At 36.5% G+C, this 27,791-nt stretch overlaps 1 protein-coding gene across 1 annotated transcript in view; it reads left to right on the top strand.

Annotated features, from left to right (window-relative positions):
• The window catches only part of LOC131041537 (sec-independent protein translocase protein TATA, chloroplastic), a 32,521-nt gene extending 5,830 nt beyond the window's left edge, over positions 1-26,691 (top strand). Inside the window, exon 3 of the mRNA XM_057974667.2 lies at positions 26,287-26,691. Coding sequence (XP_057830650.1) covers positions 26,287-26,409 — 123 coding nt within the window. The 3' untranslated portion in view covers positions 26,410-26,691. The remainder of the gene's footprint in view (positions 1-26,286) is intronic.
• The last annotated feature ends 1,100 nt before the right edge of the window (positions 26,692-27,791 follow it).

Raw genomic sequence — 27,791 nt, 5'->3', positions numbered from 1 at the left:
CTGGTTTGGTAATGAGTTCGATGCTAAAGTCATCCTGACATGACAACAAGGACATCACCATAGGTGATGTGGCATGTCATGTCACGTGGCATTATCTAACTAGGGCCACAGGGTCCATATGGAAATTGGCAGAAATTGCGAAATTTCCCAAAATTATTGGTTGAGTAGCTAATACATGTCTATGTCATTGGGCCAATTTTTTTTTACTATATATCCCAAATTGTTTATTCAACTATTCCATTATCGGTTCTGTTAGCAGGGGTAGTTCAGCCAGTGATGACTGTTAAGTCAATGCACATTCAGATTATAGAACTGAATTTTCTGCTTTATAAATTAAATTTCTGAGTATAGGAAGAAGTACAGAAAATTACTCTAAATCTGCCCAGAAATGATTCACATTGACTTTTAATTTTCTGAGATGAAGTGAATTAAAATTTTGCAGTTTTAGACACAAATACCATTGTCTTCAAATCCTAGCCGTCCTTGCCAAAACACCCAGAAAATCATAAGTAGGTCTATTCAATTTTGTTTCCACTTGACCTTGTTGTTGCTATTTTCAACGAAACTCAGTAATTTGAAGGCACCTTGCTATAGTTAACCCAAATCTGAACCTGAGCTTGAATTTCACCTTCAGAAATTGGCCTCCAAACCTGATAATGAATTGAGCTCTAATAATGATGTGCTAAGGCATTACAAACCAAAGCCCTTCCACCAAAACACACCCTTCTGACTAGGGGGATTCCATATGTCTCTCTGAAACCAGGGATATGCAAGGGTTTCAGACATTGAGCCAAAGATTGCAGGCTGCAACAACAAAAGATAAAAGACTGATAACACAATGAGGTCTAAAAGAACCCTAGAATGTTATATATTAACTCCCAAAGGGACGCTTTAACCTCAGCCCTTGATCCATTACCAACTCAGTCCAATGCTCCAAATAGACTCCCTAAAAATGAGCCAATAGGCTCCTTGAAATCCCACATCCCCTTGACCTTTTTGGCATATGCTTAATTAAATCACTTAAAGTACATGCCACTTAAGTCATTAAACTTAAAAAGGGGGATAACTTAAGTCTTTAGGCTAGTAGTCACTTAAGTTGCATAAAAAGATGTGCCCACAACTTAAGAATAGAATAAAATACAAGCCAAAAACTCCACACTTACCCAATAATGCTCTAAGCCCTCTTCCTCTTGTGTAAACCAAGGAAAGGACAGCAAATTCATAGTTAATTTTCATGGCCTGAGTTGGGGACATTACAACAAACTCTTGGAGAAATTGCAACTTTGCCATCATTTGTATAGGAATTGCTGCTGATATAGGTTTTTTGAGCTCACTGTTTATGTTTTTTTTAGGAATTTTGAAACCCTGCATCAGTTAATCCTAAGTGCTGTCACAAACTACCCATAATTTCTGATATACACTTGAAACCAGGGGTATGGAAAATGACCATTATGTACCAAGACAGAACCACTGTCATCATGACTGGAATGTCTTTTGCTGCTTGTAGGAAGCTGTAAATCTGCTGACTGATGAAACTCTGCTAAAGTACCTGCCTTGTAGGTGGCTGCAAATGCTGTCATAAACAGTCCTACTTACTGAGCGTGCATCTGACTGTTCAAGACACATTACTAATTACTTGTGTTTCTTTCCTGCAAAGTCTCTAAATTCAGTCCTTCCGACCTGCTGCAATCTGCAAGGAAAAAAATTTGAGCACAAATATGAATTGGGCAATCTGAGCAGCAACTGGAACGAGTTTAATGCTGAACTGTTATTGAACACATAGGAAAGGAGCTCAATTTAAGTGCTTTTGCACTCTATTCTTTAAAACTGGCCAACTTCTTAATTGTAGCTGCCACTTTAACATAGCCCACTGTCACCGATGAAGAATCATGCCAAAAGCATCATGGGTGTGCGAACTTTTTGCTGGGTTAGAGGAAGCTGGTTGTGCAAATCAGGTGTTTTTCTTGGGCAAAGACTTGTATTGTTGGTGAATTTCTTACTTGAGCCGTGTGAAAGTCTCCTAGGGGCATGACTGCCTTTAAATTTCTAGATCTCTCATCAGTTGTGCTCTTCAATCACTGTTTAATCACACTATGTCAGTTTGTTTTGCTTCTGGACCTGCTGCCAGTGCACAATCTTCCTCTAACTGGCACTGAAACACTTTAAAATCCTGCTGTAACTGCTGAAGGTTCTTCTTTTTCATCATTCTTTCATTTGAAGATTGCTACTACTCTTGTGTTCTGCTGTTTTCATGCTATATTTGCCTTCATTGTATAATTTGTTGCTGAAAAGGATGAATGAATGTGAGGAAAACACAATGATTTTGCCTTATACACACACACCCACACACACATATAGACACATACACACACACATATATAGCTCATAACCTGATCAGGTCGGGCCCTGAATTAGGAAAAAAACACTTGTCCTTTATGAAACTACCGCAGGGGTGTAACAAGGACACGCATTGTGATATTATTGAGATCATTCTTGCTAATTTGTGGCTTCCATTTGATGTATTCCTCTTCCTCTTCTTTTTTGCCACAACCATGACAAAGAAAGATGGCATGTATATGTCCTTTGATGCCATGAGTTCTCTATTGACTGTAGAACAAGAGAAGCTTGCCTGATGGGTGTTCTTGGTTTGAGGCAACAATTTCATGTGAGGGGAAGGAGAAGAAGAACTTCAAGGAGAATTGAAATAGAAATGTGCATCTGGGAAGGTGACATTGAAGATGGGAACAAGAAGAGCTCTAATGCAGATTGCAAGGGTGGTCACAAGGGAGGGAAGCACAAGAAGTGTACCCACTGTGGCAAGCCTGGACATATTGAGGACACTTGTTTCAAGAATATGAATCACTTAATATAGGAAGTGAAGGAAATTAAAGAACACTATATGAAAAGGGTAAAGAAATGTTCTTGTGACTTATACTTCTCCTGAATAGGCTCTCAAGGGTGTTTTTACAAGGAATTATGGTTGCACTCATATGGCAAAGGATGGTAGCTTGTTGCAAGAGCTTGCCAAAGGAGATGATAAGCAAGTTTAGACATCAGATGTTTTGACTCTTTTTATTGTTGTTAGTGACAATGTTGTGTTTGATGAGTGCATAATCACCATATATAAGTGAATATGGTATTTGTTCATCAAATAATTGAGCAAGGTAGTAAGGTTGAGTTTGTCTTGACAAATTCATTGCGACAATTGTAATAATTATTTAAAGCTGATCAATGGTGGCAAACTTGATAAGCAAACACAGGCTTATAAGTTCACAAGTTTCAGTGATATCCCAATGAATTAAGGTTTAAAATGCACTTGTGGCCATGGTAGATGATGTAACACGTAGTTACAAGAGAGATTAGAATACCCAACTTTCAGCAGCATGCAATTATTGGGCTAAAAGGCTATGTTCCATGAGTCATCTCCTATCTCTTCATCAAGAGGCATGTGCAAAGGATGTGTTCTTGACAAAAATCACTAGGAAAGGTTTGAAAAAGGGAGGCATGGTGTGCCAAGCATTTGTGGCTTGTACATTCTGACTTGTGCCCTATGAATCATCTGTCTTGCAAGATTGAGGTACATGTTGACTATCATTGATAATTTCACGTAAAATACTTAGGTTTACTGTATGAAATCTGTCTGAGACTTTAGAGAAGTGCATCAAATGTAGAGCCATAGTTGAGAACCAGTTCAAACACCTAGTAAAATGTTTGAGATCAGATTATTCAGGCAAATATGTTTTTCATGTGTTGTAGAGTATTGTTCGAAGCATGGTATTGAGTGGCAACATACTGTTGCCTATACTTCCTACTAGAATGGTACAACAATGAAAAAGAACATGACTTTGATTGAGATGCTGCTTCTTATGTGAAGCCATTTATTTTTTTAACATACTCTTAACAAGGTACCTATTGTGACCTAATTCACACATCGTCCCATCGTAGATGGGGACCCTCTGTTTTTGCTTTTTAGGGTTTTGTCCTAGCTCTGCATTTTCATAAATCTTCATTTTGAGAGATATAAGAGTTAGAGTTTTAAGGTCATTCCGGGCCAGACTAAGAATTGATGCTCAGAATTGAATTTAAGTGTTGTCAAAGTGTTCAGAAGGTTCGAAGGATGAAGATCGCAATTGCTTTGGGTCATTTCTGACAACCTGCTTTTTTTAGAGTTTTTTGCTTTTTCCTACTTTTTTGAAACTGGCATCTGGGTTTTGTTCTTTGAGCTATTTTATTACTACCCATTTTGTTGGAATTTGAAAATCTTGCCTCAATGTAAAAAGCAAGGGTTTGAATTTTTTTGCTTTTTTCGAGATTAGGATTTTGATCCCCGTGCCAAATTATTCCTACCCATGTTCTCAGATTTTGAAAATTATGTCTTTAAGGATAAAAAGCAGAATGCAAACCCTAATTAGGGTTTTGTTCCAGAAGGTCAGCTATAATATCAGTACCCATGCTCTTAGATTTCGAAAATAAGGTCTCCAAGTGCTAAAAGCAAAATAGAAATCCAGATTAGGGTTCGGATGAACCGGCAAGGTATCAAAATGACATGAACACTATTGAAGGGTTCGAATATGGCACATTGAAAATTTCGCCTAAGTTGGAGAAGTAAAAATGGTAGATGTTCAGACAAGTTCCACAAGTCTCAAGGGTAGAATGGCAAACGACTAGTTAAAATGTGGAAGAAGTTTGAGCAGGATCAATTAAAAAGTTGTCCAAGAAAAATTATCCAACAAGTATTAAACTCCTACCGAGGGTTAACTAACCCATGGCAAGGGTTACTAAACTCCTGCCTAAGGTTAGCTTATTCAGACACAAAAACGTTCGACAATTTTCAAAGTGCACCTCATGTCTAAGCTCAAATTGTCCGATAGATGGCAAACTCCTACCGAAGGTCAACTAACTCATGGCGACAGTTAACAAACTCTTTCTCAAGGTTAAGCAAACAAGAAACCAAGGTGTAAAAATGGTTAAGTAGATGCAATTATGTCCAACACTTTCAAAGTCCACCTTAAAATTATGGCAAGGAATAATAGTTGGCTCAAGAAGACATGTCCTAGATTCATCCAAGTCCGCCTTAGGAAGTGTGGAAAGAAAAATCCAAAGTACGCCTAGGCAATTTGACCATGGCACAAGGAAGTTGAACAAAATTCGCCAAAGCTTGAGAAAGAATGGCAATGAAGGGTCCACTTAGGCGAAGTTGAAGATGACATGGCAAAGATGATGACTTGGCAATCAAAGTCAATAAAATATGTGACATGTCAAGTTCAAACTTCTAGAAGGAGATTTAAAGCAAATAAAACTTTCTAAAATTTGATGGAAGCCTCCAAGGAGAAATTCAAACTTCTAGAAGGAAGAATAAAGCATTAAAACCTCCTAAAATTACTTCCTTGTGTGACAAGCAAGAGGATAAGATAAAGCTTCTAGAAGTCTCCAAGAAAATTATAAAACAAGATTTTATTTCATTTAAAACTTCATTATTTGCCATGTAACGAAATTCGAACTTCTAGAAGAAGGCAAAAGGGTTTCAATTTCCTAAAGATAGAATAAAACACAAAGCTTCTAGAATTCGCCCAATTAGAAGCAAAGCAATTTAAAACATTAAAATAAGCAATAAAGCTTCTAGAAATCGCCAAGAAGCTATAAAGACATGATGCCCATTCATTAATACTTTGCTTGCCAAGGAGAAGTTCGTATAGCAAAGAAGGAAGCATCAAAACTCTATCAAAAATTCGCCAAAGTTGAGAAAAGCTAGCAGCTTCAATGCATGATCAGATTATCCAACTTCAGAATCTGCCATGAGGATGAGAAATCAAGCATATCTACGGGTTTGGAGATCAAATTCAGAGAAATTGAATTAGCATGAAGACATTGAAGCAAGTTTGCTTTTGGCATGAGGAATGTCCAGATTCATCACAAACAATAAGTTCGAAGATAGCAGATTGAAAGAAGAAAGAATTTCTTCCAAGAATGCCACAAAGCAGATGCAAGCTCGCACATATTCGCTGAAGATGAAGAAAGATGGCATGGTTGAATTTCTTCCAAATCCACCCTATGCAGAAGACCAAATTAGCAACTTGAAGATGAATTTTGAGCTGCAATTAAGACTTCTTCAAAGTCCGCCCAGCACAAAGAAAGCACAAAGCAAAAATAAACCAAGGCAAAGTTCGAAATCTGTCCTATAAAAGTTGGACAATGAAAAGGCAAGATGTTTGAACAGCAGACTTCCAAGCGCACATATTCATGAAGAAGACGTATGATTGTTCAAAAATATTCCAAGTCTAAGATCCAAACCAAGTAACAAGCCATGGAAAGTTCGAATTTGTTCCAAGACACAAACCATAATAAAGAAAAAATAATAATAATAAAGCAAAATCTAAGGCAGGAAAATAATCCAAGACAAAAAAGATGCATGATTGTCCAAGCTCACCAAGACATGATGGATGAAGATTCACCTAAAGATGATTGACCAAAAGTTCTTCCAAAATCAGATCCAAGACAATTCAAGACAATATGTCTTAGCATATTCGAAGAACATATTCCAAGCCTTCCAAGTTTGTTTTCAAGAAATGAAACATGAACCGAAATCTGTCCAAAGATGTGGAAAGTCTGCCCGAATAAAGTCATCCAAAATTTGCTAAGGATTGAGACATGTCCAAGGTCTTGTCCAACTAAAATAAGCACAAATAAAAAAATTGTCCAAGGAAAAAGTGAACTTCGCTTTGGCCAAGAGGAAAATCTTCAAGCACAATCCAAAAAGAAATTTGTCAAAGACACGTGACTATCCAAACTTTCCATTGCCATGAAGCATACCAAGACATCAAGACTGAGACAAGATTGTCCGAACTTTTCAAACCCTAAGACATGAAGAAATTGTCCAAACCCTTGCAAGTTTATTCCAATTATCTAGGCATAAATGGAATATGTGAAGATACCTAGCCAGAGACTTGAAATTTGAGGGCAAATTTGCCATGCCAGGAGGATAAGATTCTGATTGCAATTCACATGAAATCAGATCAGCAAGTTGGAAGATAATTTTATTTTCCAAAATTTTCAAAATTATTATTTTCAACACTTAAAGAAATTTTCAAAATTCAAAATTTCTAGAAAGTTCTAGACGATTCCTGGATAAAATCAAATTTTTGAGAGGAAATAAAACTTTCTATTTTGGAAAGATTAAAACAAAAAAAAAAACACAAAAAACAATAAAAAAATATTAAAAAGCTAAAAAAAACAATAAAACAAAAGAAAACTTTTAAAAATTTAAGAACCCTAAATTCTATATATTTTCAACCAATTCACTTTCACAATTCATTATTCAGGTTGAGAATTTTGGAGCGCTTTGAAGAGAAGTTTTCTCTTAAAGTTTTGAAGAATTGTCCATAAGTAAAAATTTGTAAGTGTTAGAGGTCAAGAAATCAAGAAATTTCTCTGATTTTAGGACAGATTTTCAGAATCAGAGGTAAATTTCAGTCATAAAGAGGATTCAAAACCTCAATTTGACTGAATTTCCACACCCTTTTGTCTTAATTTTTTTCAATTTCTTGGCCAAATCCTTCACTTTCAATTTGCTTTTAAATTTTTTTTTTTAACCCTTTTTCAGGCTGAAAGTGAAAATTTTAGGAAGGAGAATTAAAAATCAGAATTAAATTTTGGAAATAATGTTAAGTTTCATGTGTTTTGCAAATAGCAATGAAGTTCGCTAGCAAGATGTTGGTTGTAATTAGAGCTGGCGGATTCCAATTGCCTTGGGCAACATTGGAATCCGCCTCCTTAATATAGGGCCTGGCCCATTACCTTTCGATGCACTGAAAAGGTTCCACGCTTCACTCAAACCCACTCGCCTCCTTGATAGGGCCGACCCTATCTCACTTCACCTAAAAAGAAATTAAAATAAATAAAAGATCTAAATGCAAAGAAGGCCGACATAAATAAAAAGGAATATGACTCATATAAAGATGGCGTATACTTCTCAATATATTCATTCAGTTTTTATGCACATGCAAAACATATTTGGTGAAGGCGAAATTAATAGAAGGGAAAACTGGTAACAGTGAACTCCAATAGAAGGCAGCAGATCTTGAAATAGGAGGCAGCGAACTTCACCAGATGGCAGCAGATCTGTAATAGAAGACAGCGAACCTATTTAGCAGCAGATTTCCAATTGAAGTGAGCGAACCCTTGAACGACTTCATTGAAGGACTGTAATCTACTCAAGGTGCTGTTACCCTTGTTACACTCAGAAATTCCAATGAGAAGGACTGCAAATCATAACCTCATCAGCAACCTAATTGTGAAGTCTTCCATCTCTTATTTGTGACTGCAACCTCTATGCTCCAGATAAGTGTGTAATATTCAGTTTATAATCATAATCAGATCTGAGGATCCTTTGGCTGGGTTTTTCCTCCTAGGAGGTTTTCCCAGGGTAACTGTGTTTTGTCCTTGTGCATTTCATTTCATTTCATGCTTAAGTCTGGAAAACTATAAGTTAATTAACCTAGTTTAATCTAATTCTGATTTTTTTCTGAGTTTATACAATCTGAAAGTACTAAGTCTAACATGGTATCAGAGCTAATTGGTTAGATCAATCTTCAGATTTAAAATTCAGTACACTTCCATTTTCAGATTGCTGTAGCTTTTGCAGATCAGGTCAATGGGGCTGAAAGTTGAAGATAGGCTTGATGGGAATCTAAATTTTACTGCATGGAAAGTTCGAATCAAGTTGGCTCTTGAGGAAGAAGATCTTCTCCAATTCATAGAAGCGAAAGAGCTAATTGAGCCTTCGGATGCAGCTGAGTTGAAACAATTCAAAAAGGATGCTATCAAGGCCAGGAAGATTCTCATTGATTCAGTCAAAGACCACCTCGTCACCTCTATTGCCTCATTAACCACTGCGAGGGAAATGTTCAGCCATCTACAAGGTACATATGAAGTTAATAATCTTAGTAGGGCAATTACGTTAAGACAACAACTACTTAATATAAAAATGGCTAAAGAAGATTTTATTATTTCCTACTTCATGAAAATTTCAGAACTAAAGAATCAGCTAGGTTTAATTGGCCATAACATGGAAGACAAAGACCTTGTCATGATTGCCCTTAATGGTCTACCTCACTCATGGGAGTCATTTATCCAAACTATAAGTGGTCGGTCTGAGTTACCTTCACTTGATCGCCTTAAGAATGATTGCATCCAAGAAGAGTCTCGCTTCATCACAAGGAGTCAATCCAAGAGCCCCCATGTAGATGACCATCACATGCTTGCAGCGCAATGCAAGAAAAGGGGAAATTGGAAGCAACCTTATCCGCAACCTTATCCTAAAAGAAATAGGGAATCCAGATTTTTTTTCCCAACACCCTTGGAAGAAACCAAAAGATACTTCGCGTGTGCGATGCTTTAGATGTGACAAATTCGGTCACTATGCTAAGGAATGTCAGTTTAACCCTAACCAAAGTGAAGCAAACCTAAATGAAGCCTCAGAACAAAATGATGACTTCTTATTTATCTCCGCTCTATCTAGCAGTGTTCCCTCAGATAGCAATACATGGTTGATTGATAGTGGTGCCTCCAGACACATCACAGGTTACTGTGATCATCTTTCAGGCCTAGTAGAAAAGGATACCAGCCTTCACGTGGTAATTGGTGATGACGCTTGTTATTCGGTAAGACCGTAAGAGGTTCTGGCTCTACTTCTCTAAAATTAGATTCCGGTATTTCCTTACATCTTAGTGATATATTGTTTATTCCTGGAATTAAAAGAAACCTAATTTCCATTTTTGCTCTAGAAGATAAAGGTTATCAAATTGCATTTTTTGAAGGAAAATCCTTGCTTGGTCTAAGAAAGATAGTTTTAAATCTGCTCGTATAATTGGACATAGATATGATAGTCTTTATAAGCTCTCCACTAACCCTATTCAAGCCCTCATTAATGAGGCTCCAGAATCCTGTGAGTTATGGCATAGAAGACTTGGACATCTACATTATCAAGCCCTTCCATCTCTTCAAAGGTTAGTTAAAGGTATGCCTAAACTCAGTCAAATTCATGATAACACTTGTAAAGGTTGTGCTATTGGTAAGAATGTTAAAAGTCCATTTCATAAAAGTGAAAATAGAGCTAAAGACAAACTAGAACTTGTTCACTCTGATTTATGTGGTCCTATGTCTATAGCATCTCCTAGTGGATTCCTTTATTATGTAATCTTCATAGATGATTTCTCTAGGAAAACTTGGATCTACTTCTTGAAATCTAAAGAATCTGATGAAGTCTTAAGTAAATTTAAGGAGTTTAAAGCATTAACTGAAAACTTCTCTGGTAAAAGAATCAAATGTTTAAGATCTGACAATGGAGGTGAGTACACCTCCGGTAGCTTTCATGATTTTTGTGTTGAGTCAGGAATTAAGAGGGAGTTTTTTGTTCCATACAATCCTCAACAAAATGGTGTTGCTGAAAGAAAGAATAGGACCATTGTGGAGGCTGCAAAGGCTATGATCCACGATCAGGACTTGCAGACCTTCCTATGGGCTAAGGCTTCTAGAACAGTAGTATACATCCAGAACAGATGTCCTCATCGTGCTCTAAAGAACATGACCCCGGAAGAAGCCTTCACAGGATCCAAACCAGACATTAGTCACCTTAGAATCTTTGGAAGTCCCGTCTATGTTCATGTGCCCAAGGAAAAACGATCAAAGTTGGAACCCTCCAGAAAGAAAGGCATGCCAGTCGGATACAGCGAATCCTCCAACGCATTCAGGATTTACATCCCAGGTCAAAGGTACGTTGAGGTAAGTAGGGATGTTAAATTTGAAGTAAGACATTGCTTTTAAGAAATCGAAAGGTTCTTGTGTTATTGATGAATCTAATGATAATCAAAATATAGACGTTGATACTAACCCTGAGATTCAGAGGGAGCAAGTTGAACCTCCACCTCAAGATGATCATGATGATCCTCCAGAACCCATGAATCCCATTGATATTCCTAGTGACATTGTTGTTACCAAAAAGAGGCCACTCTGGGTAAGAAACACCATTCAAGAAGCTGAGAGATTTGCTGCTCCAAGTGGCACCTTCCGTGAAACTAATAGACCTCAGGTATTTTCCAACTACGTTTCTTTAATGTGTAATCTCATTGAAACTGAACCTTGCAATGTTGAAGAAGCCTTAAGTCATCATGCCTGGAAGCTTGCTATGGATGAAGAATATCAGTCAATCATCAAGAATGATGTGTGGGACCTTGTGCCCAGACCCAAAGGTAAATTTGTTGTTTCATCTAAATGGTTATTTAAAATTAAACATAATGCTGATGGTAGTATTGAAAAATATAAGGCTAGATTTGTAGCGCGTGGCTTTTCCCAAAAGGAAGGCATCGACTATGAAGAAACTTTTGCTCCTGTTGCTAGATATACTTCCATTAGAACAATAATTGCTATTGCTGCCTCTAAGGGTTGGAAACTACATCAGATGGATGTTAAGACTGCTTTTCTCAATGGTGTCATTGAGGAAGAAGTCTATATTGAGCAACTTGAGGGATATGAGATTCAGGATAGATTAACCCATGTGTGCAGGTTAAAGAAAGCTCTGTATGGTCTTAAACAAGCTCCTCGTGCTTGGTATGAAAGAATTGATAAATATTTACTAAGTCTAGGTTTTTGTAAAAATGATGCTGACCCTAATATTTACTTTAAAGTAGCCAATGATGAAATGCTAATTCTAGTTCTTTATTTGGATGACTTATTTCTTACTGGTAAAGATGAACTTATTATTAGATGCAAGAAAGAACTAGCTTTAGAATTTGAAATGAAAGATTTAGGTCTAATGCATTATTTCCTAGGTCTAGAAGTATGGCAAAGATCTAACGAAATCTTTCTAAGTCAAGGAAAGTATACTATTGACATTTTGAAAAGATTTAGAATGATGGATTGTAAACCAATGTCTACTCCTATGGAATCTAACTTAAAGAAGTTAAGTGTTTCTGCAGCTAACTCTAAATTTGCAGATCCATCCGAGTATCAACAGTTGATTGGATCCCTGATGTATCTAGACCAGACATATGTTTTGCTGTAAATGCTCTTAGCTAGTTCATGAGCTTGCCCAAGCATGTTCACCTTGTTGCAGCCAAGCATATCCTAAGATACTTGCGGGGCACAGTTGGTTTTGGGCTGAAGTATCCACTTAACACTCCAATAACCTTGGAAGGTTATTCTGATGCAGACTGGGCTGGAAGCGTCAAAGACAGGAAAAGCACCTCTGGTATTTGTTTTAGCTTGGGTTCTGCAGTGATCTCTTGGGCTTGCAGAAAACAATCCTCAGTGGCATTGAGTACTACTGAAGTTGAGTATATTGCAGCAAGTGTTGCATCCAGAGAAGTAGTGTGGCTTCGTAAGCTTCTTGCTGGGCTGTTTGGTCAGCCATGGGATCCTACAATTATTCACTGTGATTAATTAGAGTTGTATTAAAATGTCCATCAATCCAATGTTTCATGACAGGTCAAAACATGTGGAAACCCATTATCATTTTGTTCGGGACATGGTGCAAAGAGGTGCTATTTAGCTAAAGTATGTCAGCACTGATGAGCAGGTTGCAGATATCCTCACCAAGCCTCTATCCAAAGTGAAGTTTGTGTACTTCAGGGATAGACTTGGTATTGTGGAAAATGAAACTCCGATTGAGAGGGAGTCTCAATTTCAGTGATACTTTGTATTGTATAAAACCACCCTTTGCGGGCAATGTAAGGTGGTATTGTAAAACTTCTCAGGGAGAAGTATAATTCTTAACCATCCTCTGCGGGCAATGTAAGATGGTATTGTAAATGTTAACCACCCTCTGCGGGCAATGTAAGGTGGTATTGTAAACTTCTCAAGGAGAAGTATAATTCTTAACCATCCTGTGCGGGCAATGTAAGATGGTATTGTTAACCACCCTTTTCGGGCAATGTAAGGTGGTATTGTAAACTTCTCAGGGAAAAGTGTAATTGTTAAACCATCCTCTGCGGGCAATGTAAGATGGTATTGTAACCTTTGACCATCCTTTGCGGGCAATGTAAGATGGTAGAAAAGGATCCTCTCCACGCTCTGTGAGCAATACGAGGTGGATCCAGTCTATGCTTGTGTGCAAGCTAGAAGATTATGATTATGATTCTATTCCCTAATTAAGAGGGAGTGTTGGTTGTAATTAGGGCTGGCGGATTCCAATTGCCTTGGGCAACATTGGAATCCGCCTCCTTAATATAGGGCCTGGCCCAATACCTTTCGGTGCACTCAAAAGGTTCCACGCTTCACTCAAACCCACTCGCCTCCTTGATAGGGCCGACCCTATCTCACTTCACCTAAAAAGAAATTAAAATAAATAAAAGATCTAAATGCAAAGAAGGCCGACATAAATAAAAAGGAATATGACTCATATAAAGATGGCGTATACTTCTCAATATATTCATTCAGTTTTTATGCACATGCAAAACATATTTGGTGAAGGCAAAATTAATAGAAGGGAAAACTGGTAACAACGAACTCCAATAGAAGGTAGCAGATCTTGAAATAGGAGGCAACGAACTTCACCAGATGGCAGCAGATCTGTAATAGAAGACAGCGAACCTATTTAGCAGCAGATTTCCAATTGAAGTGAGCGAACCCTTGAAGGACTTCATTGAAGGACTGTAATCTACTCAAGGTGCTGTTACCCTTGTTACACTCAGAAATTCCAATGAGAAGGACTGCAAATCATAACCTCATCAGCAACCTAATTATGAAGTCTTCCATCTCTTATTTGTGACTGCAACCTCTATGCTCCAGATAAGTGTGTAATATTCAGTTTATAATCATAATCAGATCTGAGGATCCTTTGGCTGGGTTTTTCCTCCTAGGAGGTTTTCCCAGGGTAACTGTGTTTTGTCTTTGTGCATTTTGTATGCGGGAAAAGTGGGCGAATAAAACTTAATATGTGAAAATTTAGTTAAATACTAGTCTACACAAACACACAGGACTTCTTAGTGCAAGCTATGGAGTAACGTAGTGTTACTCAGCTTCCCAAGAAGGGTCCCATGGTTCTCTATCTCACAATGTCCCTCAAACCAATGTTTTTGCTCTCAGATTACTGAGCAAAATGGTTTAGGGATGGCAAATGTAAGAACGAGGGATGCTTTGATATATTTTAGTATGAAATGGATTTTAAGCTATGTATGATTTTAAAATGCAATAAACTAAATGATAAGATGACAAGATTAGTATGAATACTATCCTAACATACTATATTTAGTCTATGATTGAGCTAAAATGATAAAGAAAGTAATCTAAACATGCATATTTAATCTACTTCCTGATTTAAAGAGAGGCTAAATGATGAGCATATATGAAATGAAAGCTTGAATATATTTGAGCATAAGTATAATGCTTCAAATTTGAAAGATGATTGTTTAGAATGGAGGAATGAGAGCTCTATTTATAGCATAAACAGGGCAATGGATGGTCAAGATTGAAAGGTTTAATCAAGGGCCAGGTTTGAAAGTTGGGGATCCATGTGCACAATTGGCACCAATGAAATGGTGACAAGTGTCAACATAGGGTTGGGTTGAGAAAAGGGGTTGGAGGCATTAAAGGCCTGAGAAGACCTCATGGTTATCTAAAGGCTAAGGGTCAATTCTAAGTTAGGATTACCCACTAGATTAGGAGTTAATCCAAGGATAAACCTTTGTGCAAATGATTAAGAGATAATCATGGTCAAAGCATTAAAGGCCTGATGAGACCTTTGGGTTGGGTAGAGGTTGAGTCAAAACAAATGTTTTAACCATGTGGGAGGGTTTGAGTTAACCATTAATGGTTATTGGAGACTTTGGGGATTAAGTGGTTGAAGGTTGGAAGCCTTCAATGGTTTTCAAAGACTTTGAGGATTTAGTGGTTGAAGGTTGAAAACCTTTAATGGTTATCAAAGACTTTGAGGGTTTGAGAAGTGACTTCCCTTTTTCTTAGGGATGTGACAAAGTTTAGAGGAGGGGTTAGGCTAATTAGAAGCGATTAGAAGATTCTAGAAGAGATTAGGAAGGGGTTCGGGATTTTGCAAGTGGATGGGGGGATAATAGGATTTAAATTGAATTAAATGATTTTATTCAATTTGATTGCAATTTGGAGAAATTAAATAAATTAGATTTATTCAATTTAGGATAACTATTTAATTAAATTTGAATTTAATTAAAAGTGGATAGGAGGATTTATTTGAATAAAATGATTTATTCATTAAATGGATATAGTGAATTTTATTTAAATAAATTGAGTAATTTACTTAATAAAATAGAAGAATGTGGATAATTTAATTAAATTGGATTTAATTAAATAGAGAAATGAACATAAAATATTCATTTAGGAATATGGTCATTTTTATACGTCTACACATTTCATTTCATTTCATGCTTAAGTCTGGAAAACTATAAGTTAATTAACCTAGTTTAATCTAATTCTGATTTTTTTCTGAGTTTATACAATCTGAAAGTACTAAGTCTAACACAAGAGAGAGCAACAGGAATCTAAAATCAAATCCAAATGGAAGAATATCACCGACACAGATCTCGGGCATGTTGATGTGGAAGAGTTCAAGAAAAGGATGTATGGATATGATGGACACATTCCTACACCGATTGCTCGCAAGAAGTTGCAGAATGGAATCGTCCAGGCAACTGGGTTTCCACCAGCCAAGGAATGTATTGAATTGATAGTCGAATGTGCTTTGCACTATAAAGCACATTCGAGAGAAATTATTGCACTAGATGGAAGAGTCCTAGCTAATCTTTCGGAATTGTCAATCCAAGAGACCTTTGGCATACCAAAGCACAGTAAAACCACCTATAAGACTAAGGAGCAAGCTCAAAGGGTTTATGATAGTCAGTCCGAACTTTGTGTTGCGAATGTGAATAAATTTTCCCTAGAGAAGAAGAGGCCTCAAGGAAAAGTACCAAAGTATTTGCTGCGTTCATTCTTCAAAGAAGAATATGGAGATCTCATCCTATTGCTGAATCAAATAATGGGCAGCTCTAAGGGTCAATTGTTCCAAACATGGATGTATTATTTCATGGACGAGATCACTGCAGGAACCAAGTTGTTCAACTGGTCACGTATAATAAGTGACAATCTTCATGAGCAGTTGGTCAACTTGGATAGGACGAAAGTATTCCACATGAATTCATACATAATCTATCTATTGGCTGCAACCTACAGATATTCAAGACTGATCTGTAAGGGCATAGTAGGGAATGGTGAGAATGAGTTCAAGTTATATGATTGTTAACCTCAGCTACAACTTAAGGATAAGAGTTTTCGAGCCCATGACGGATTCTTGATGTACGTCACCAGAACGCTGCAAGGAGGTACTCGTAACAGCCTTTCTCATGAATCGAAAAGTTTAATCAACAAGTACGGATCCTGATTTATTCAGTTTCCGAAGTTCATCTATATTAGAATCCAAGGTCTCATTGGCCGTCCGTACCGACTGCCAATCTACCCAACCAACAGGATGGTCCTGCTAGAAGTTCTTAGACAATTGGAGACATATCAGAGCTTCAAAAGAACAAGGCAGAAGGGAGTTGTATCATTTCCATTCTCTATTGGAAATATGGAAGAATCTTGTTCAACACAGGCAACTGAAAGTGCTAGGCTAGAGATGCAGTGGTACCCTTTTACCTTCTACCAATCTAGAGCTAATTTTGATCCTCACCACAACATCAGATCAACAAAGGAGGAAAGATTCAGACATATAGTGGATATAGAAGACTATTGGGCAAATGCGGAAGATGAATTTGAATTAGAAAAAGAATGTGTTCCAGGCTGTCAGTAAATTTCATCAGGATGACCGGACCTTTCATTGTGCCTGATCAGTTAGAAGATGACGAAGATCATACGCAGCTTGGCTTTGATGAGCGTGCACCCCTTCCTCATATCAAGTGGTCAGAATTAGATCATGTAGACTTAACCATCCTAGTGAGACCAGTCATGAAATATACAAGGTGGTGGGTTGGTTAGCAATGCCAAAGATTGAATAAGAAAAATGTAACTTTGACCTAGAACCTGATGGGAGCAATGAATGGATATTCTTCAAATGAAGAAGCAATACAGAATGCCAGACCAAGCGAGAATGCCAAAAGGAAGGGGAAGGCAATTGAGATTGAAGAACTTGTTCAAAATAGGCAGAGGATAGAACCATCTCATTCCGCCACATCAAGGAATGAGAAATACATATTAAATATTGATGAATCATTGGTTGAAATAGAAATTCCTTCTCCAGTCCATCGAGAAAATACAAAACCAACCCATCAGGAGGATGGTCAACCGCCATCTCCTATGGACACAGAAATCCTGGAATCTGAGCATGATACATATATTGAAGCAGAATAAGGAGAGTTTCAAGAAGGAATGATTTTTGCTCTCCGGGAAATTGCACGTGACCAAGAAACAAAAGATGACCAAGAAGTGGAAGGCGTTGAGCAACCTACTGTTCTTGCATGGTTGAGGGAGAGATTAAAAATGAACACACAAGTAGTGGAAGAGCCAGAAGAGGATGACATGGCTGATTTCTTAGCCAGATTAGAACAAACTGCTGTGAAGAAGCCGACCAAAAGATTTTCTATTATCCAAAGAGATGAAATAGGCAGAGCAGAGCCCTCAAGCACCCAAAGATAGCTTGAAACATTGGGAAAATTGAAATACACAAACTTACTCCTGAAAACATACACTAAGCGATTGTAGTGCCTAAAGTAGACAAGGCAAAAGGGGACATTGGTCCACACGAGTATGAAATTACCACCTTTGACCTGGGACCAACTACAAAGGCCCAAGCAAAGGAAGATCTGGACAATTCAGTCACATCCATAAAGGCGCAGCTGGATGAAGAAACAAAGAAGAAGCAAGAATACAAGAGAGAAGTAGACCGCCTAAAAGAGTATATTCGGCAGTTAACTACTAAGCCACTTAATCAAGCCAATCCAGAAGCTCTCCTACTTTTGGATTCACAACAGGTGGTCAAAGGTTCTGAGGAAGATGCAATAACAACTAGAGAAAGTAGAGATTGGATAGAAAGTATAAAAGAAGAAGCAGCCAAGGTCAAAGAAGGGATCTCATCAGCATATGATCAAACTTTTTCTTTGCTGTCCAGGATTGAGAATATGGCAGAAATATGGGCTGATTTCCAGGATGTCCAAGATAGAATCATTCCATCGCTTAGAGAGCTGAGAGGAATCTCATCTCAAGAGTTGGTCAATCAAGAGATAATTGAAGCAGGGGCTGCTTATGATTTCCACAGTTGACTTTGTGTTGGAATAAATAATTCATATATTAATTATTCACTTAATTGCATTAATTCACTAAATAATCGATGCCTTAGTAATTAATTATTGACATTTATTAGTTAGTTAATTAATTAATTACAAATAATTAATTAATATTTATCTCCATGCATAATGCAAACTAGGAAAAGCAAACTATGTTTAGATTTTTGAGAGTCTCATGCATTTAATTAGTCTATTATGCTTTTTGTGCATACATGATTGATTCATGCATTCTATTTTAACTCTCAGTCTATTTTGTAGACTCCACCATTTAGGATTTCTATCTTTAGAGTTAGATTTCTTTATAAGGATGTCATATCCTTCATTGTAATTAAGCAATAAGCAATTTCAAAGCAATACATTCAATTATTGTTAATTTTCTTCAATTCTCTTTGCTGTTCAATTTTATCTTATTGCGTGACAGGGATTTTTGCAGAAGAGAACTAGGCTTGTGGGATTCGCATTCCACGAATTCTAACATGGTATCAGAGCTCCAGATCAGAAGATTCCTGATCGCTTTTTTGGAGATTATTTGCATTTACACAACAAATTGTTCACCTTGGGTTAATTTGGAGCTCACCATTAGTTCTAGAAGGCTCAAGAAAGTCAGGATCGCCTTTTGTTTCTCTGAAATCCGATATACAGAGTCCATTTTGCAAGGGTTCGAAGTTCGAGGGTACTTGAAAATTTGGAGCTTTTTGGGCCCAAAAGGACCTCATGGTTGGATTTAGAAGGTTGATTCCATGAATTTTGATATATAATTTGCCTATTTTCGACATCAGGGGCATGATTTTTCATTGACATGCTTTTTGAGGCACAAAAATCCATACGACTGTACCTATACCTGCGTCAGATTTTTTTTTAAGGGATTTTGATTTTTGGCTGCTGACATCAGCGTGACATCATGTTGGCGTCAGCAGTACAGTTAGCATGCATGGCCCTTCTTTGACCCTCTTTGTGCCCTAAAAGAGGTATTTTTTTGTTTTGGCCATAACTTAGTCATATGGAGTTGAAATTGGGAAAACCATATACCGTTGGAAAACTCTTTCCAAGCCCGATCCAAAGATGGAGGTATATTTTTATGATTTTTTCATTTTGCAAGTTTTTTTTACCAGTTGAAGTCAAAAGTTGCAGTTTGCACTCCCAGAGGCATATCTTGTGCATCCGGACTCCGTTTTTCGCAAACGAGATATCGTCGGAAAGGTAATTCAGCGTTCTATCCAGATCTCAGGTCCATTTTTGCAGATAGCTTTCCAACTCACTACCTCTTCTTGCCGAAGTAATCAGTGACTTCTTGGCCCTATTCTGTCCTCCTGTGATCGAGCTCCATCTTTTTGGCACACATCTCTATTTTTTTTTAAGCATCATGGAGAATAGCATTCAGATTCAGTGTACCTGTCTTACTCTCCCTTGTCAGCATTATGAGGGGGTTTCTACTATTGTTGCTAATGCTTCCTTGGTTTCACGTTGGAGTGTTCTTTGTATTCAGTACTTGTTCCTATGTACTAAGAGATGCAGGGCCATTTATCCATGCATTGTTCGTGAGATGGAGCACTTACGTATTTGTTCCTATGTACTATGAGATGTCACGTCCATTTACCCATGCATTGTTGGCGATATGGAATACTTACCATATCGACACTCTAGCATTCCTATTTCCGGAGGTTCTTTTTTCAGCATCATAGCAGTCATTCTATGACAGTGTTTGCAGCTTCTTCATGCTTCAATGTTTCTTCATGCTTGTCTTTTTGTTTATCTTTTGGAGAGGAGTTTTGTTCCCATTCAGGGTTTTCTCCTTTGCTCTATTTCTGAGAAACTTGCATGTTTGTTCATGGGTACCTCATCAGGCTTTAGGCCATGACTCATCATGCATCCATCTTTGCATGTTTTTCCCTATATCTTTGCCTCTCTCCCAGTTGTGCATTCAAGGGGGGTGTTGGAATAAATAATCCATATATTAATTATTCACTTAATTGCATTAATTCACTAAATAATCAATGTCTTAGTTAGTAATTAATTATTGACATTTATTAGTTAGTTAATTAATTAATTAATATTTATCTCCATGCATAATGCAAACTAGAAAAAGCAAACTATGTTTAGATTTTCGAGAGTTTCATGCATTTAATTAGTCTATTATACTTTTTGTGCATACATGACTGATTCATGCATTCTATTTTAACTCTCAGTCTATTTTGTAGACTCCACCATTTAGGATTTCTATCTTTAGAGTTAGATTTCTTTATAAGGATGTCATATCCTTCATTGTAATTAAGCAATAAGCAATTTCAAAGCAATACATTCAATTATTGTTAATTTTCTTCAATTCTCTTTGTTGTTCAATTTTCTCTTATTGTGTGATAGGTATTCTTGCAGAAGATAACTGGGCTTGTGGGATTCGCATTTCACGAAGTCTAACACTTTGGACACTAGTTGCACAGAATGAGGTATTGGAGAAGGTGAAAGATGATACTGATAAAATAGAAGAACAGATAAAGGTGATTCAAAACAAGATCTTCATTGTAGTGACATAAATGGTTGGGAAGGATACCCTCCGAGAGAATGATATGTAGTTGGGGAATTTGGAGGTCAGAGTTTAGAACATCTTCGTTGCTACACACGACCAGTCTTGAAGGATAGTTTGGCTAAGATGTCAAGCCCCATGTCCATTAAAGATGCCTTCCACAAACAGGAATTGGATTGGGAAATCACCTTTGCTTGTGCGCCGATGATTTGGAAGGGTTGGAATTCAAGGTCAACCTATTGCCACATGTCTCCATGGATGAGATTGACCAGATTGTGTCCAGGTTCATCGAATATCAGAAGGAGGTGCAATCCTAAAAGATAGCATCTCGTGCCACTTGTCTTATGTGCAGTTAATCATAGATTTTATTTTGGGAAACCCTAATTAGGGTTGTGTTGTTAGATCTTGATTGTTGATCTTAAATTGATCTCCGCCATTTATTTTTCTTTCAAAACTCTATATAAAACCCCTCTCATTCTCTCATTTTGTTGTTGTGGAGAGTTTTATGAGATTGTTGCACAGAGCTATTTGAGTAATAAAATATTCATTATCAATATTGTTTTGAAATTTTTTTATTGCTAAATGGTTTGCATGGTTACATACTCTCTTCAACAATTAGATTAGATTTGCTTAAGTAATTTGTTTTCAAGTTATTAGATGAATGATAGATTTGATAGTATTGATTGGTGAAATATTGCTCATACTTTTGTTGGTTGGATGATTTCCTTTCAATGTGCTAAGTTAGTCTGGGTTGTTTTTAATATGGATGTTAAACTTCTACTTGGAATGATATTGTTCAATTGTTGGTATTCTTCTTAAGTATGAAAATCTTAAACATAACCTTAGAAGATTGCACCCGCTTTGCGTAGTTGTCTGAGTGTGGCGAAAAAAAGCGTCGTTACCGGTTTCACCCAGTCATTACCGTCTCTTGAGTTCGTAGGAATAGCTTAGGAGTATAATAGAATCCCTAAACCTTCATCCTTTTTATCTTTTTGAAGTCCTAAACCAGAGAATCCAAAAACATAGAGCATAAATCGTCAAATCTGCCTAAGTTCAACCTGTGAATGATTTGAGTTCGCACGTAATTCCCCCTTGAGATTTTCAGCACACACTACCCAAGCAGCTATCCCACTAAAGTCGCTCGTTCGCACATATAGACCTTGGAGTCGCCTTGTGGTCTTCTCACAATCTTGGCACAAGTAGTGATTTTGTTCAGGAGAGAATATGGTATCCTTGTGGTATTTTATTCTAATTGTTTGGTATATGATAAAACGTACACCAACAGTACCCACTAAAGTGATATGAGACATGACATCCTATTAAAAGTGGGGTAGTAGGAAGCCAACTATAGTTCGCTGAATATTGTTTGGTAGTGTTGCTTGGGTGGCACATTTAGGATGACAAAAGACACAAGTATAATCCTAAGAGCCATAAGTGCATAGAGATGGGCTATTCAAAGGAGTTCAAATCCTATCAATTGTTTGATCCTGCTAAGGATAAAATTGTCATTGGGAGAGATCTCATCTTTGGTGAGGTGACTTCATTTGAGGATGCACTTCAATGCATTTATTCTTATAGTGTTCAGTTTGTTAACATTTTGTTTTGCCCCTCTGAAGACAACACAAATTGAAATATGTAATGATAAATCTCTTCAAATTAGGAAGGGAATGTTTTAATTAAAAACTAAACTAAACCCTAGAACTTACAAAAATATCTTAAACTTTTCAAAATATGTACAGTTATCTTTGGGGTTTTCAGCATGCAATATAAATTAAGAAAAACACCAGTCTTTTTGTTCTCAGGTATGAGCACAAAGCTAAAGAAGCTCTTCTATGCACAGAGAAGAGATTTTATAAAATTGTAACTGACATGAATGATCTAATTTATGATAACTAAACACCACGTGTGCTAAAAATAAACATAATATAGAATGCAGACACAAGATTTGAAATTGTAAACAAAGATGGGATCCTGCAAATCAAATAAAGGAAACTGCATATAAAGTTACAATAACTAGTTCAATTAAGATTGAGTACAAAGCCTGCAATACTCACTAAAAAGTATTTGATTTACCAAATGAACACAGACAAGATAATACAAAGCAGCTTGAGCAACAATTTCAGCAATGGGTAGGTAATCACTATTGGCTTTGAACTAAGTGCAGAAAGCATTTATTTATAAGTTTTTACTAGGTTTTGCATGCTCATGCAATGCAATTTATTCAAGATAAATACAAAAATAAATTAACTAATGCTTTTCTCCAAAATAGCAAACGACCAAAGCGCTTAAAATAAACTGTTTGAAAATAAGAAACTAAAAGTATATTTCTTCGTATAATTGTGGCTTGCCAAATATAATAATAGCTAAAAATAGCTATTCTGCAGCATCAATTGGCTCCAATGATAATTCTAGTTCTGCAAAATGATTCCTATACCTAGGAATTTGTAATGTCTCCTCCCTGATCTATTTCAATATACTAAAATTGATTGATATTCTTCAATTAGTCATTAACAAGTGCTTATTTATTTTCCTCATTAGATGATTAATTTCATTATTCATAGTTCTTAATATAGATATCAGACCCTGCTAATACTTCAGTTTTAAGGGAGAAGGGTTTATGTATATTACCAAAGTGCTTAGAGACCAAATACAATAGGTTCCCTCAAGGTTTACAGATCCAAGCCCTTACCTATCTTTGGTCTATACCCTCAAGGCTTATGGGTTGCTGATCCCCACCCTATTGTGGGACTTAACCTATTGCTTGGATTTAGACTGCCCCTCTTTGGAACTTCTCATTCCCATCTTCTTAAAGATTGACAGTAATAACATGATTTAAACTATAAGTATACTAATTTCTTATGTATCATGAATATATATATGAAATTAAGTATGAGTGTCATACATATTGCAGTCTATATTAATATAACTACTAAATTCTGCATAACAACATTATCAGGCTTCATTTATTAAGCATACATATTCAGCACATCCCCATGCATACTGCCAAGAACAAAGATGCTACTGCCTATAACTTAATAACAGTTCTGATCCGATCCACTCCATGGTGATGTTGCTAGATGCTTTGATTCCTATCCATTATATCTCTCAATGTGAGGGAGAGGTCACACCTCTTCATCATGCATGCCCTTTGGCAAGAGACCCATCCTTTCACCATTAGCACTTTTTGAAAGAGTGCAACTCTTCATTGTATCTGCCCTTTGAAAGGGACATAACCTTTCATAATCAGGTCTGCACTTCTTATTTAAATCAGATGTGCACTTCTCATTTCCAAATTATCCCTCTCAAATGTGGTTCCAAATTATCCCTCTCAAATGTGGTTTTCTTCTCCCTTTTATATCTCATTGTTGAGGGAGTCGCAACTTTTCCTTCAATGTCTTTTGACCATTCATTAACTTAATTAAATTTTAATTAATTATATTCTTTTATATTTTAATTTAATTTTTAATATTTAAATTTTATTTCAAAGTGGGGACATTACAGCATCTTATTATGAAAATTTGAAACCAAACTTTGTAACATTTTAAACAAATCGATGAATTGGGTCAAGCTAAAAACTTGAAGGGATTCTACATAAATCATAAAAAAAAACTCATATCATATCTCAAGAACTCAAATTGCCATTTTATTTTATGATGAAAACATCTTTTCTACCTGCTGCATCAGTGTCCCTCCTTTTATGGTGTTTTTCCTCGTTTTCTTTTTAATTTCATACCAAAATCAAAGCTTTGAGGTTCATGTCACTTTCCAACTTTTTAGACCAAAATCATATTTTTCGACCAATTTTTTCATTTTACACTTCGTTTATTACTGTTTAGATAAAAAATGCACTTTTTGACCTGTTTTGTCACTCTAGTCTATTTTGGACAAATTTTACAAAGGTGTGCACATCAGTTGTCTTCTCATTTTTGAACCTTTGGGCAAATTGTTCAAAGGTGTGTGCTTTACATGTCTCTCACCACTTTTAAACCTTTGGACAAATCGATTAAAGGAGTGTGCTTTAGATGCCTCTCGCCACTTTTAAACTTTTGGGCAAATTGTACAAAGATGCACACTTTAGTTGTCTCTGCCAATTTTAGAATTTTCTCTTGCATTTGAGCCTTGAGTTCTTTCTTGTTTGATGCATTGGAAAGTGTATCCTATTAGTATGCAATGACACTAACTAGGGCTCAAAAACACATGGGAATAGGAGAGAGGATTCCATAATGACAAACTGGATGAAAATTGACTGTTGTTTTGACATAAAAAATAACTATATGAAGAAATTTCATATGGCTACAACACAATAGGTCGAAAATGAGTATGAGATGCCTAATTCATGGTTTGAGGGCCTTTTAGGTGTGTTGACTGAGGATCTTTAAGAGGGTGATGGGATTTTTTTGTAGAATCTGCATTGTAGAGGCCTTAGAGGAGAGAGATTTTGGTGTTGACTCTGTTGTGCAGGATGAGGATGGCCCCACACATGAAGTGAATCCTAAACAGGAGATTCCTACTTCTAAAGGGAAATTAGTAGATCTAGATTACAACTATATTCCTAAGGGAAGCCAAGGGAGATTGGTAGTTGATACACTATTGAGGACTTATAGTGTAATACAGTTGGCACATTATGCTCTCAAGACTAGAGGGCTGGATACACAATTCAAGAACAAAGAGGATAGGGAGCAGGCATGGAGAATGTTTGATTCCAGATTTGTGCTGGTGAGTGGACAATTTTGTATATTGTGGGAGTTGTTTGGGCTATTGGAAACTATTATTAGAGTGTATGTTAAGGTCTCTCTTTTGAATTTTAAGAAATTGGCTTAAATCCCACTTTCCTCTGGCCCTTCCAAGTTAATTTTTAATGGGATGTTCGAATGGAAGCCTAGTCTTGTTATGTCTCTTCGAGTCACAATGCTTGCAATACCAGGTATACCATTAGGTTTTGTGCACCTTGTTGTTGTAACTTATATATGTAAATGTATACCTTGCATTTGAATCCTGCACTTCTATTGTATTGGGGTTAAAGCCTAAATGGGTCAGCCTACCCTCTTGTAACTTGTTGAGAGGTGCTAAAATATAGGCAATGCCTCCTACCTTATACATCATTTTTTATCACTTTATTTATTTCATTCTATAGAGTGATATTTTTTTCTTTAGTGTCTTTTGGCGCTACCATATATCAGTGTGATATTCTTTTCATTAGAAATATTCCTAGAATTTGGCAAAAGCTAGTACAGTCAAGAAGTAGAAGCTAAAATCACAGCAAGCTTTAAGTGTACTCCTAAAATAAAGCATTTCAGTAGTGTCTCATAGTTTTCTGCTATGCACCTTCGGAGGTTCCAAATTTTTATTCTAGCTGTTGAGTTTTAAGGTTGAAGTTTTAACAAATTTCCTAAATAGGGCTGCTTATGCAGAAATTATGAAGCGGGTCATTTTGATTATTTTTCTTATATGTTTCTGTGATTACAGGCAGCTAAAGAGTTTGAGACAGAAGTGAAAAAGGAAGGTGAACCTTCAACAACCGAGTTATCAAAGCCAACCAGCTCTGCCTCTGAAGTTCAAGCAACTGATGAAGCTGAGAAGAAGATCTAGTATTTGTTTTAGTATTTTTATGTTCTGTTGATGTTCCAGAAAGTTATATAACCAGATTCAAATTATTTTTTATTGGAAATTATGCATTTGCTATCAGTCTATATCAGCATGTTTTTGTTTATTTTCCATTTTTCAGCCACAATGTAAAGGTAAGATTAGCAGTTCTATCAGGTCTTTGGCTCAGACGTTTAGATCTGAGAATTCAGGTTTGTCTCCCTTCCAAAAAGCCAAAATTTCAGTTCAATTTGAAGAAAAAAACGCTGTGATGGGCTATTGATTTGAGTCATAGACTATTAGTTGCGAAAAAGAAGTTCTCAAAAATTTATTTAGGTAAATCTTTCAGAATGATTTCTACATGAGAATTGTCAGGATATTTATTACTTTCTGCTGTATTTTGAAATTTATTTTACTAAAATTTTGTAAAAAGGACAATCATCTTATATTTTAACCTTGGTTAAGTCTTTTTTTTCAAAGCATGAATTAGTGGACATGTCTAATTGCTTTTGTTTTAAGGATCTTAGCTTTTTAAATACTCAAATTAAAACCCTGCCATACTTTTGGAGTCTTCGAACTTTCTTTAACAAACACCAACTGCAGCGTTCTACTTATGATATCTTTTAATGTTTAATTTGTAATCTGTGCTTGGTACCTGCCTTTGGAAATTACTGAAAATAAAAATGGCAATCCTTAAAACTTCTGCCTCTGATTTTAAAATTAGTAATATTTCCCATTATAAGAAAGAGAATAATTTATATCAAATATAAGGAAAATATAGAAATTGTTTACAAGTAAAGTGAACAGAGGCCTATAATAAGATCTCCGGAGACTATAAATTTACTAAATAGTATGATACTATCATCAGGGTTTGTGAACGTGCCCATGAGATGCCTCAAACACGCATGGTTAAACAAAATCAGGCTTGTGGAGCAACCTTCAGTCCGCCGTAAATCTGCAAAATGTAGTGAGAGTCCTTGCACGTGTATCCTGTAATTGCTAAATATATGCCCCAATTAATAAGAATATGTCTCTGTCCTAGTCTCCTAAGGGACATCTTATAATTTCATATTTAAAATAACTGGAAATAATTCTCAGATTTGCATTGGCACCGAAAATACTAACATAATCTTAAGCTACAGAAATGTCATACACAAATAGAGGGATCTCAAGTCAACCACTTTTTATGTTCACTGTTGCCATGCCTTTGTTTTTGTCAAGCTTTGGTCACCACCTTTGATGGTGTTCTGTGCTTATTAGCTATCTCCTCTCAAAAGAAGAGAGATGCAATTCATCAGAAATTTGAGCTTAGTTGTGGAATTCAAGAAACTATTCATAACCTCTTTGTTGTTATTTGTCATGAAGTATATGATTAACCTTGAAATGAC

This window comes from Cryptomeria japonica, chromosome 2 (assembly GCF_030272615.1).
Source record: "Cryptomeria japonica chromosome 2, Sugi_1.0, whole genome shotgun sequence".
NCBI classification, from domain to species: domain Eukaryota; kingdom Viridiplantae; phylum Streptophyta; class Pinopsida; order Cupressales; family Cupressaceae; genus Cryptomeria; species Cryptomeria japonica.
Note: the sequence above shows the minus strand (reverse complement) of the source record. Positions and strands in the feature narration are given on the sequence as shown.